This window comes from Nerophis lumbriciformis, linkage group LG11, assembly GCF_033978685.3.
Source record: "Nerophis lumbriciformis linkage group LG11, RoL_Nlum_v2.1, whole genome shotgun sequence".
Taxonomy (NCBI): Eukaryota; Metazoa; Chordata; class Actinopteri; order Syngnathiformes; family Syngnathidae; genus Nerophis; species Nerophis lumbriciformis.
The window spans coordinates 19423328-19436826 of NC_084558.2; the positions used below are offsets into that span (position 1 = coordinate 19423328).

A 13499-nucleotide genomic window follows, 5' to 3' on the forward strand; every position below is an offset into this window, starting at 1 on the left:
GTGCAAAAACAAAAACATACCACAAAATTAAACGTTGTAAAAACTACAAATCAGATTACTAAGAAAGACAATAACACTTTACCTGAAAGGCTCCACCTGCTTCTCCAGCTTTTTCCAACTTGTCACGTTCTGCTGGTGTTAACAGAGCTAATATGCGCTTTTGTTGGGCCAATGTTGCTCTCAGTGGCTCCTTGTTGTGCAGGATCCGCTTGATCATCGCCAGAGCCGAATTCCAGTGTGTAGGCACGTCCTGGACAAGTACTTTCTCCTTCATGCCATGTCCTACTTGTTGCGCTTTCAACTAAATCCACCATCACTCAAAGCCACAGTGATAACTCTCTGTCTAGCATGGGCGAACCAGGAGAGATGTTAAAATGGTAACTTTTGCGGCAGCAACTGTGTCCCTAATGTAATGACCTTCTCGGTAATATTCCAGTCCTTTGCAGCATGGAGGAACTGACTTTTGCATGCTTCAGCAAAATGTCTTTCTTCAGTTTTTAAAACGCTCAAAGCAAAGGATTGTAGTTTCCATTGGTTATCTAATAGATGTGCTGTGACCCCAAGGTAGTTGTGACTACCGGTACTGTTTGAGGGCCAATGTTCTACAGTAAATTGTCCTGGAGAATTTGGATGTAATCCTCCTTTTTCATTGTCCCATTTACTTTCTGTAAAGCACCAGTTTCATTGGCAACAAAACAGGCAGAGCATAATACTACCACCACCATGCTTGACGGTAGGAATGGTGTTCCTGGGATTAAAGGTCTCACTTTTTCTCCTCCAAACATATTGTTGGGTATTGTGGCCAAACAGTTACATTTTTGTTTCATCTGACCACAGGTCTTATGTTTGTCCATGTGATGTCAGATGAAACAAAAATTGAGCTGTAATGAAATGTATGTCAACTTTTGACCACGAGTGTGTGTGTGTGTGTGTGTGTGTGTGTGTGTGTGTGTGTGTGTGTGTGTGTGTGTGTGTGTGTGTGTGTGTGTGTGTGTGTGTGTGTGTGTGTGTGTGTGTGTGTGTGTGTGTGTGTGTGTGTGTGTGTGCGTGCGTGCGTGCGTGCGTGCGTGCGTGCGTGCGTGCGTGCGTGCGTGCGTGCGTGCGTGCGTGCGTGCGTGCGTGCGTGCGTGCGTGCGTGCGTGCGTGCGTGCGTGCGTGCGTGCGTGCGTGCGTGCGTGCGTGCGTGCGTGCGTGCGTGCGTGCGTGCGTGCGTGCGTGCGTGCGTGCGTGCGTGCGTGCGTGCGTGCGTGCGTGCGTGCGTGCGTGCGTGCGTGCGTGCGTGCGTGCGTGCGTGCGTGCGTGCGTGCGTGCGTGCGTGCGTGCGTGCGTGCGTGCGTGCGTGCGTGCGTGCGTGCGTGCGTGCGTGCGTGCGTGCGTGCGTGCGTGCGTGCGTGCGTGCGTGCGTGCGTGCGTGCGTGCGTGCGTGCGTGCGTGCGTGCGTGCGTGCGTGCGTTGCACTTTATTCAAATAAGATGTGAAAGCATTGGCCATTAATTGTTGTTTACTTGCTTGTTCAATAATCAATCAATCAATGTTTTTTTTATATAGCCCTTCGTCACAAGTGTCTCAAAGGGCTGCACGAACCACAACGTAATTATTGATACAATTGTTTGTATCAATAATTCATTTATACCTAATTCCCTTACAATAAATAACAGGAATTTAAGAAACTTCACCTGCAGTGTCCAGTATCCAGTATTTTATCCAGTATTTTATTATTTCACAGTAACACAGGTTGATTTTTTTTTGCTAAAAAGTTACTGAATCGATCTCAACTCACTGAATTGTTTCAGATTTAACTGTTAAAAAAAAAAAAAAGAGATCGTCCCTGAATCTTACCGGCAACCACAAATATCGAATCAAATTGTTAAAACAAATCATTCCACCCCAAATACATATGTACATACAGTACATACATTCAATGTGGAAAATGATGATGTGATATCCTGCTGATTATGTAAGTGTAACCCTTTAGAGTAAAAATACATGATCAGACCATGATTTATGGTATATTTATTTATTCAGACATGGATAGAGTATCACTCAAAAACACGGAATAAAGGTTCGACATTAATCTGTATTTGATAGTGAAATAAGTCTTTGAACCTCATGTAAAAACATGGACAGTAACTGGTGGAGAAAGAAGCACATAGGTCAGATATTTCTTGCAGTTGGTCCCAAGAGTTGTGCTAATATTCATGAGGGTTTGGGTATACTCTTTACAGTTTACTCTCAAAATCCTTAAGGTTTCGTAGCTGTCTCTTGGAAACTTGAAGTGCAAGCTTCCTCCACAGATTTATGGAATTAATGCTTAAGACTCCAGGGTCGATATATACGTACTACTTCTTAAGCTACTCATTTGTTGAATTTGATCATTGTCATGCTTGGAGACCTCTCCACGTGACATCTTCAGTGTTCTGGCTAAAGCCAGCATGTTCTGATTCGAAATTCCACAGTACATGGTCCCGTCCATCGGTCCCTGAATGTGGTAAGGTCTTCCTGTACCTTTAGCATAGAACCAGCCCTAGACCAGAATGTTTCCATTTAAATGTTGGGGATGGTGTTCTTGAGGTCAAATTCAGCATTCATCAGCGTCTGAACAAAGCATTTCAAGTTGATGCCAAAAACTCAGTCTTTGTCTCCTCTGATCGCATCAAATTTTCCCAGGACTGAAGCAAACTTCAATGGGCCCACAGCAAAGTACTGTATGTTACCAATGTTTTTTTGATGACTGTGGTCCCTGCTCTCTTGAGGTGATGAATATGATCTGGGCTATCCTTCATCTTGCCAATGCATTTGTGTGAAAAAAGGCTTTAAAGATGTTGAGTTGTATGAACTCATTAACTATTTATACGCACTTACGTTCTCAACACAAAACAACAGTAAAAAAAAAGAGCATTACTATCGCCATGACACAAGTTGAATAAGGGTCCGCCTTTTAAACTAATGGGGTTAATTTTTGCAGCTGTTTGATTATAACACACACCTGCATCTGCACAGCTAGAGGAAGATGTCTCTATGCTTCTGCTTGCCAAATGACTTATACACTGATTTTTAATAATGACTCCAAAGTTAGGCTGCATGGAGCTGCTTCATAGCTAACCCTCTGATGACTATCTTCTTATCTCTCTCTATTGACATCCTTCTTTCTTTAGGACTTCTGTGCTTCACCAGGCTCTTCAGGGAGGTAAAAAAAGTTCCTAGTTGCATGACAGAGCTTTCCCTTCATTTCACACAAGCATTATACTCCCATATGTCCTCATGTCAATCTTCTCAAATATATTAATTATTTATTTTCCTACATTTAGCCGTCCTTGTTCATGTGCACATACTTATATATAAGTGAACTTGTACAGCTGCTGTAGTTGGTGGTCAAGTTATTAGGTATACATTAAAATCCTAGTTGCTGGTTGTATTCTGTTTTGTTTGTATTTACAATTCAAGAAATAAAATAAGTAGACCTTTCTTGTTGAGAACTTTAGCCATCATTAAACATTTAATTATTGACAAACTATTAAGTAAATAACATTTTAATATGAATATTAGTACAGTGTGAAAGCAGTACAACATATTTAACTTTGGTACCTGATTTGGAGACAAACATAGGGCCAGACTACTTCTAAAAAAGTTTGTTGCATTAAACGCTTCATGCAGCTCACTTTCTGCACTCACTGTTCTTCTTTTGAAGTTTTCAACTTTTTAAGAAGCGGTGTACTGACTATCCAGATAAATCATGCTTTTGTGTTCAAAGTTTCTTCTTTTAGTTGAGATGTATAATTCATGTCAATTTCAGAATTGTTCCAATGGCAAGATTCACCTGTACGTGTCCGTTTTATGTGCATGGCATTTAGCCTGTGTATACTTTACAGGATATGCAGGTTGATAAATTTTGACACTTGGTTCTACCCTCATACTACAGAAAATGTTTTTTTCAATATATGTTCGTCTAATTAAAGTGTATTTGGTTAATGTGTTTATCATTTGCTTTATGATGATTAGGTCACTGACAAAGATCATACCATGTAAAAAGTTATGGAAGTATGATGATTAGCCTACTGTATGTGCAAATGTTTCTACACATAGGTACTATTTCAATTTATAGGAACATTATTGCGGGTATTGCATTGCACTTTCTTATTAACACACCATTAAAAAAGCAAATGGATAAAAACATAATGCAAAGAATCACATAGAATAGTAAGTGCTCATGAAAACAGCAGATGGAAACATTTAATGCAAGTTTGCATAGTAGAAAACTAAAGTAATTTTTTTTTGTATGCTAAAATGTAGTCTGAAATCTTAAGACAATTTGTGACGACTGACGAAGAGTTAAATGTGGGTCTTTGCATTTTTTTTGTCTCAGGGTCAGGGTGCAATCACAGAGAAGCTGCGCAGCCTAAGCATGCATGACCTCACACAGATCAATCAGCAAGATGGAGGGGAAAACCAGTTGTATCGTTACACCGCCCATGCTGGTAATCCTGCCATCAGACGATCTCAGAGCGCTGATGTACCTGATGAAGGAGGTATACAAGCACACAAACAGACGTGATCCAGTCGCAGGCCGACATGTTGATGAATGTCTCTCAGATTTGTGTAAAAACGTCTTCAAATTGTCTTTTGCCGCAAATGCATTTATAGCAGAAGATACCAAAATTACTTCACTGTTGCATGCAGCAATTATTATGTTATGCTATCAAAAAGACAGTTACATTCACATTTAATCTGAACAGTAGTAAAGAGTGGCTGACCCTGGGCGGTGGTAAGCTTCTCATAAGCAGGAACTGTTGAATAGAAAAAAAGTCAACTCAATGTTTTAGTTTTCGTCACAGATTTGGTGACTGGGCCACAACAAGATTTCAATGTGCTTCTACTTCAGCGACTCATCTTTTGTCATGGCCGTTATTTGGATGGCTTATCCATAACCGTGTCAATCAAAACCACACAATATTATCTTTGGAAAGGCAGAACTTTTGATGAATAAAATTAGACTGTGCATGTGGTCAAAAGGTTGTGGCCAGTCCAAAGGGAGGATAGAAGATTCCCAGTGGCATCCAAAGTGTTCATCTGTGACCATGCATGTCTCGTTTTTAACATCCAGTAATGTTTGACGTTGGAAATTCTAGGGCTGGGCGATATATCAAGTTTGTAAGATATATCCATATATTTTTAAACAAGATATGGATTAAACAAGATATGGATTAAGAAAATATCGTAATATAGATATCATTTATTTCACGTTAAAATGTGTTCCTTGTTCTTCTCCGCTTCTCACTCCCTTTCAAATCTCCATGAGCTTCTAAACCCCTACCCTTCTTCCTTCCAAGACGTGCTTGCACGTATAAGAACATCCATGATTGGTTGGTTGTTTACTATGATGAGTCACGATTGGTTAAGATTAGAGCAAAACATTACGGACAGGCCAATCAGAGGCAAGATAGGCAGGTCATCGAACCAGGAAGGGAAATCACAACAGACACGCACATCCCAAATGACGACAAGAGAGTCAAGCGGGCGATTTATATATTAAAAAAAACTAGTAGAAGATGGCAGAGGGATTCTCTTGCTTAGATTTTTCTTTCAGCGATGTAGACGACGTCCAGGAAACCCACAATGCGTCTACTTGCCGACATTTGGACAAATGTATGCGTCTGGATAAAACATTCATTTGAGTTGTTTACCATGCAAGCCCAAATCAAAACTGTTCTCGAGTTGCCAAGCCGGGCATATTTCACAAGAGAAATGCTGCCAAAAATGTATGCCAAAGAGAGGAAGGTCATAGCCGCACAATTAAGTAAAGTCACTTACTTGGCGCTGACCAGAACCGTACATGTGTGAATTAAGAAGTGCCTGTCTGCAAATGTATTTTTTATCTGAGTTTGATACATTTTGTATTATTTGCACAGCTATGTTATTTTTTTTAGGTAGAAAGAGTATTTTTCTATTTTATTTATGTTAATTCAGTGCTTCTTAAACAGTTTTTTTTCTGTGCTGTTAATACCCATCTTGACTAACTGGGTTAATAAAAGTGCCACTGACTGTTTACAGTACAGTTGTCATTCAGTTAAATTTCAGTGAATGTCGCTCAAAAATTAATATCTTTATACGTATACTTTTACCGAAAAATATATCGAGATATACTATTTCGTCCATATCGCCCAGCCCTAGGAGGTTCCCCTGTATTCAAAGAAACAACCTCAACATTTTTGTGTATTGAAAGTGTGTATTATCTACACAGTAAGCAAGTCACAACTGATGAAAAATACTGTATAGCTAAATATGTCAGGTAAGGTGCAACAATGCTTTCAACAGGAAAAGTGTACAAACTTTTAAGGACAAATGTGTTGTTTTTTTGTCTTTTCTTTGTTCCTTCCAACCTCCATTCCCTGCAAGCTTAGACCTGCAGGTTGAATGGCATTTCAATGAAAGCAATTTGTGGGCTTGTGCATGTGTGCAATAGTGGGAGTGTGTGACTTCCTAGCAGACGGAGGGGATGAGATGAGGCTGAGTGGGATGCTGGTAGAATGTCAAACACACACTCTGGCTCAATTCCCTCTGTCAATGTCTCAGACAGCCAGTGAGTCATAGTGAGGGTGTTTGGGGTCAGATGGGAGGAGAGGACAGAGATTAGTGATGTGTTGGTCTTGAGAGAAACAGCTCGTAGAGCAGATTCTTTGACGATCAGAGCTGGCTCTAGCTTGGAAGCCTGAGTTATAGTTTTTTTTTTTGCCATGTTTTTTTTCTGTTAAAGCTTGCCTGGTGATTGGTTTTACTCAGACGAGCCATAAGAACCGTCTCTCTTGAGAGAGACAGAATTCATAATCACTAGTGTCTGGAAAGTATTGACAGCTTCACTTTTTTCCCATTTTATTGCCTTATACAGCCTTGTTCCAAAATTAATATCAATAAATCTCAAAATGTTACACTCATTATGAGACATAGAAAAGCAATTTTTGTGATGTTTGCAAATGTATTAAAAACAAAACTAAGAAATCACTTGTACAAACATTAGGTAGTCAGTCTTTTCCATAAAGCTAAAAATTAATTTGAATGTGTGTGAATGTGTGTGTGAATGGGACATATAGTGTATAGTGCTTTGGGTATCATGCAGGTATAGTAAAAACACTATATAAATATAGACCATTTAGACAATTTACTATTGGCATCCTGTTTCCACTAATCGTCTTTAAGATGTTTCTACAGCTTAATTTGAGTTCACCTGTTGTAAATTCAGTTGATTGGACATGGTTTGTAAAGAGACACAGGGTTTGGAGTGAGCTATGCTACGAGCTACATAGCTAACGTTAAAACTGAATATATTACTTACTCGTCCATTGCCAAACACAGTAGATCCAATCAAAAGTAGTTTTTAGAATAATAATTATTTATTTTGTTGGAGGATGGTTAAGCTGTTCTCTTATATTGGATGGCTAAGCTAGCTACACAACAAATCGAGCCAACATTGCGAGCGTATTATTCTCACATTTCTAACCTACTGTTATTACTTACCGTTTCCTTGTCTCCTCCATTGCCATAAGCAGTTGGTACCGAGCCTTTCATAAAAGTAGTCCATACATCCATTTTCTACTGCCTGTCACTTTCAGGCACGTGGGAGGCTGGAGCCTCTTCCAGCCGCACACGGGCGGAAGACCGGGTAAACCATCCATCTTTATACTGGCGCAGGTTTGTGAAGAAGCACTTTTCGAAGTGGTTTGCTTTGCATACACTCGAAGTGACTTCTTCACAGTTGAAGGCACGATGCCACGAATCATAAAAATTAAAAGTAAGGCACTTCTTACCTCAGATGAGGCTGAAACCATCAACCATCAAAAAAGCATTTTCGTTCATTGGGTTTTATTGTGGACATGTTGTGGACTACAACAGGTCCTACATAAAATAAAAATGGCAGACTCGCGCAAAAATGTTCAGTTAAATTTCTACCATATATGGATACTCCACTGACGTCACAATTGGGGAAAATTTCTAACTTCTCGTTTTATCAATCAATCAATTCCTTTACTGTCATTGTCATAATAACACAAGTCATACATGTCAACGAGATTTTGTTGGAGCTTAGTCTAACGGCATAGAAACTGCATTGATGTGCAGGTTGACAGTAGTTTTCATTAGCATTGTAAAGACGATAGAGATAAGGGAGGGTGCGGGGTGGGCGAACAGTCATCAACAGTTATGTCGGTGTTGGAGCAATGCAATGCCCAGGGCACAACTATTGAGGTGGTGAAGAGTGAGGTATTAAGATGGACGAAGGCAGTAAAGGGGCTGGCTGTTAATTTAGCAGTCTCAAAGCCTGGGGATACAGACTGTGAGACATTTTGGTGGTCCTGGCGCAAATAGATCTATACCTTCTTCTACAGGGAAGCAAGTTGAAAAGACCATGTGCTGTGGGTGGTGCCTGTCCTTCAGGATGTTGCGTACTCGCAATTTTGGCAGAAGTATGACTGAAGGCAAGATTGTTTTATAAATATCTCTGCAACGCTTCCACGGTTTCAAATTTTCAAGACTGATGCAGATTTCCAATACACATAAGCAAGTACTATCAGGTTAGAAAAGTTGGTTTTGCATTACAGGGCCCCTCTAAAGAAGTAGAATTATGAAATGGATCACATTATATCGTAAATAATCTGTGAGAACCATAATTTGGAACAGGACAAACACATGAACAATGTGATTGTGACTGGGCTCCACATTACATGCAGGTCTTATGCCAGGGCAGATTACAACAAAGGAGGTGTTGTTAATCAAATAAAAAAACTCTTGAGGCTGTAATTTCTGCTAAAAGTGCATCATCAAAGTACAGAGGAAAGGCTGTAAATTAGAGATGCGCGGTTTGCGGACACAACCGCGGAGTCCGCGGATTATCCGCGGATCGGGCGGATGAAATTAAAAAAAAAAAGATTTTATCCGCTCGCGGGTCGGGTCGGGCGGATTAATTAGATTTTTTTTTGTTTGTTTTTTTTTTTTGTTTGTTTTTTTGCGGGTGGCAGTTAAACCAATTCGGAAATATATATACATAGTTAAATGTTGTTACCCACATACGAAAAACGAGCAGGCACCTGCAGCATATGCCACAACAGAAGAAAAAAAAAGAAAAGAGATGGACACTTTTACGGAGCGGAGAAGGGACGCCTCGCCGGGGTCCGGGACCGAGGCCCCTTCCCCCGAGAGGGCCCCACCGGGAGCCGTAGCTGAGGCGATCCGCGAGAAGGGCCCGACGCACGTCCAGGGTCACTACCGCGCCCACCGCACCGACACCCCGCCTCGTCCGCTTTCGCCGCGGCCGGCGTCACGCGCAGCAGGTAAGCAGCTTACCTGCCCGCCACCCCCGTGGCCGGGAGCTCGTAACATGGGTCACTCCGCGCGCTCCGCCCGCGCAGCTTACCTGCTTGCCACCCCTGTTGCCGGGGGCGCGTAACAGGGGTCACTCCGCGCACAGTGCGCTCACGAAAGGGGTGGGGCTCACCCTGGTTGATATAGAGAGCAGGACGGTGGCCATGGAATTTCATTTAAGGTTTGTGATAAACCATCAAACTCATTCGTTAAAAGGACTCTATAGTAATATAAAGCGAAATTTTCTGGACATTATCATGCAAGAAAAGTTTATTTTTGGGATCGCGATCACCGCGTAATGATTTTTAAAGGTTGCATTACATTATTAACTGTCCCATGTGATCAGCCAGTGCGATTGGAAGTCCATGCTCAATTATTGCCTCCGTAAATAAAACTTCGGCATTTATCACATCCAAAGAATCTGTTTGGGCGACGAAAAACGTTGAAAGTTTTCCACTTGTATCGCTAGCAACGGCATTAGACTTGTGTTTTTTTGTCCCAACGTGGTCTTTTACATCGCTAATTCCTCCGTGTCCGATCGAAAAATTTTGTCTGCACAAGGTGCAATTCGCGTAGTTTTCACCCTTTTTTTTTTTTTTTTATTAATATTAGATATATAACAACGGGCGGATGGCGGGCGGATGCAGTTTTGATCAAACGTTACATCGGGTGGATGGCGGATGGATGACGACTTTCTGACGCGGTTGCGGATGAGATAAATTGCCTATCCGCGCATCTCTACTGTAAATAATGTTTTTACAGCAACTACGATTGTTTTTATTTCTAATTCAATTTAAAAGCTAAAAATAACTTTTCATGTTGTTTTAGGTGTGCTTGATAAGTTGTTTATCGTCTTGTTTAGAATTTTAAGGAGAACATTTTCCTAAAGGATAAGACTAGCGCTGTCCAATGTTGGAATTTAATAATGGCACCACCATGTTGTGTATTTGTCACACAAAAATAGCACATGCAACACAGTAAGTGTATGGTTTGCTAAATCTTTTGTATGCGATGCTTTGATCATTACATGAATGTGTAAAAGAGAGAAATAGAAATGGAGGTGCAAAGAGAGTGATGCTTGATAACCTACCGAGAGAAGAAAAAGATCTAATATATTCAGCTCAGCAGGCCTGCAGAAAGACAAAGATGAGAGGCAAAGTAATTTCTCTTTATGGTTCCTCTGCTATGGTTTGGAAGTAGTCTTTTGTGTTACGCTCTTTGGCAGCTGAGAGCATTGTTGTTGTTGTTGTTTTATCTCCAATTCCTTACTTTGTTTATTGTAAACAGCGCCCATACAGTATGTACAGTTTTTAAGGGGGTGGTTGTGCCACCCTCTTCACTACTCTTGCTTTTACCTGCGCTCAAAAAACTGATCCAAGCCCCTCTTTGTGGTTACACATTTTAAATCTAATTTTATTAGGTAAAATACATTTGAAACAGGAGGAATGCACCATTCTAATAAAATCCTAATTGCCAAAAATTGCAATTAGCTATTCGATTTGTGATTTTTAGATTTTATTAATTTAAATGCATAGAATTGCTCGAAAGATAAGTGTTACTTTAGACCAGTGGTTCTTAACCTTGTTGGAGGTACCGAACGCCACCAATTTCATAGGCACATTCACCGAACCCTTCTTTAGTGAAAAATTAAATGTTTTTTTTTTCAAATTCAAGGCAAAGTTATGTTTTTTTACTGGTGCACAAAACGAACCGTACATGAACATCATCTTGTTCAAAGAACAATACCAACACAGTGCATGAACTCACAACAAATTACACACCTGCAAATCAGTGTGAATTCTGCTGTTGCCTTTGAAAGACCAGTTCAGATATGGGTGGCTTCACCTTGGCAAGTGCCACTCATGTCATTTTAAATGATAAAATAAAATAATTTATTTATTTTCACAGCAAAGTCTGTTCCTTTTCTTCGTTTTCCACCCAGACATACAATACGAGTACACAGCTCATGAAAAACAATAATTTTTGTTATTGTCATTGTAAGTGGGCCAAAACACTTATATTAGAAAAGAATCTCATGGAAATGACAGCTGTCATTTGATTATAATAATAAAACATTTAATTTGTTGTTTAGTCAAGTTTGGTACAGGTGTGCTCACATGTGCTCCACTGAATACTCAAGGAGTTTTTGCGTTTGCTCACGCATATGGAACACTAGAGGGAACATTGTTTGAGGGTATCCATAATACGCCAATAGGGAGAAGTTTTTATTTACACAATGAGTCAGGTGCGTCTCGACCTCCGCGGCGGAGGCTCCGCCGAACCCCTGAAGCCGACTCACCGAACCCCTAGGGTTCGATCGAACCCAGGTTAAGAACCACTGCTTTAGACTGTCAATCAACATATTCTCTCAAGTTGACACACATTAGAACAATATCCAATAATCCTAATAAAAAATATGCGGGTTTACATATACAACACCCATGTTGCTTACGCCGTCCTTGGTCGCTTGTTGTAGCCTCCTTGTTGTCCACCCCTTTCTGAACCAAGTTTACAGGCTTCCTACGGCTTTCACCTTTTTGTACTGTCACAAATAACTTTTTTCAAATACTGTACAGTATTACAACACAAGTGGTGTGTGTTATTAGCACACTGAATGCATTGGCTGCAGCACACACAGCGCTGTTTCCAGCAGGCCAAGGGTACAAAGTTCGACAATTATGTTTCAATTGGAAAATGGAGAGAGAAAGTTAAAAAATCTCACCCTTTTTGCGATTGATAATTGCAATAATTATAACCTCATATGTCATCATATCAGGTTGTCAGATATGTAATTGTGCGTAACAGATATTATCACATTGCAACGCAGCGCAATGGAGCTTTTTTTTCTTCTAGTAAATCCCGATGAACTCGATTAGACACCATGCTTGGTTGCATCTTGATGCGATCAGCACAACAGAATTTCTATCATGTCCAAAGTATTTACAGTATACAATTGCCACAATGGCCACGCCTCATATCAAATTTAGATGCAACGTAATATACTCACTGAGATGTGATTTAATGCGCTCACCATGACAGCTCCACATTTCCTCTACAATGTGTGTACCTCTTTGTCTCCCATTGATGAGCAACAGCACCCCCACATGTGAACACTAATGCATTTCACCCATTTTCACCAAGGACCAAGGTCAATAATTTGATGCTGCAACAAATTTCTTCTTTATCCCTGAAGTTCAAAAGGACAGGAAAACTTTTAATAGATCATGATACTGTACCGAGGGGGAAAATAAACAAATTGAAAGTACAAAGTGATATAAATGTGACAGACTGAAGTTGAGGGCCTTGTTTGTGGCCTCGGTATCCTTCTGGTGTTGTCAGATGTAGGCACGCTCCACTAAATCTTGTGGGACCTCGCCGACGTTAGCCTGATTGATAAACAACAGAACAAATGATTACACATACAGCATATATGCAGGCAATGTTTTTTTTACAAATGAATTCATAAATGATGATTTAATAACCAAAACACTCAATGGCATAAGAAAAAAATGGAGCCTATTGCCAAACAGTAAAATAAAGGACAGATTAGGACACTCGGTAAACATGAGTTGTATTTTATGAAAATATAGCTACTCCATGTTTTATTTATTAACTAAGCATATGGCATAGATTAAAATAATATTTGAATACGATATGTTCTTGCTGTTGTGATTTCAAACCAGTAGAATAGGAAAATGGGGAAATTATGTGGTTGCAGTACATGTACGACAAGTCTACATAAAAAGGTACTGTACTCTTCGTACCTTTGTAAAAACATAGACTGTTGGACTAATTATTTTTTTTAAATACTTATGTTTTATTTCTAGTAACTCAGACTAAAAACCAAACTCATCTAAAAAGATTATAACAAATATTTCCTGACAGATTGATCTTTTTACACAATAAAATAATATCTTACAGTTACGCCAATGACATTGTGTTTCAAGGCAGACATATCTACGTCCACAGTAAGTTACAGAACACATTGCTCTTAAAATAACAATGCAGCGATCGCTTGGTTTATATGCAGGTAACAGGGTGGAGTGTTTTTGGCAAATTCTGGATGTTTTTTTTAGAAGTTAAAGTTAAAAAAGTTAAAGTACCAATGATTGTCACACACACACTAGGTGTGGCGAGATTATTCTCTGCAT

General features: G+C 40.0%; 1 protein-coding gene and 1 pseudogene across 1 annotated transcript in view; one reads left to right on the forward strand and one right to left on the reverse strand.

Moving 5' to 3' along the window:
- The window catches only part of LOC140679159 (E3 SUMO-protein ligase ZBED1-like), a 3993-nt pseudogene extending 783 nt beyond the window's left edge, over positions 1-3210 (reverse strand).
- Positions 1-13499, forward strand: part of reep3b (receptor accessory protein 3b) — a 63576-nt gene that overhangs the window by 32780 nt on the left and 17297 nt on the right. Inside the window, exon 6 of the mRNA XM_061967128.1 lies at positions 4364-4526. Within this exon, the coding sequence (XP_061823112.1) occupies positions 4364-4526 (163 nt within the window). The remainder of the gene's footprint in view (positions 1-4363; positions 4527-13499) is intronic.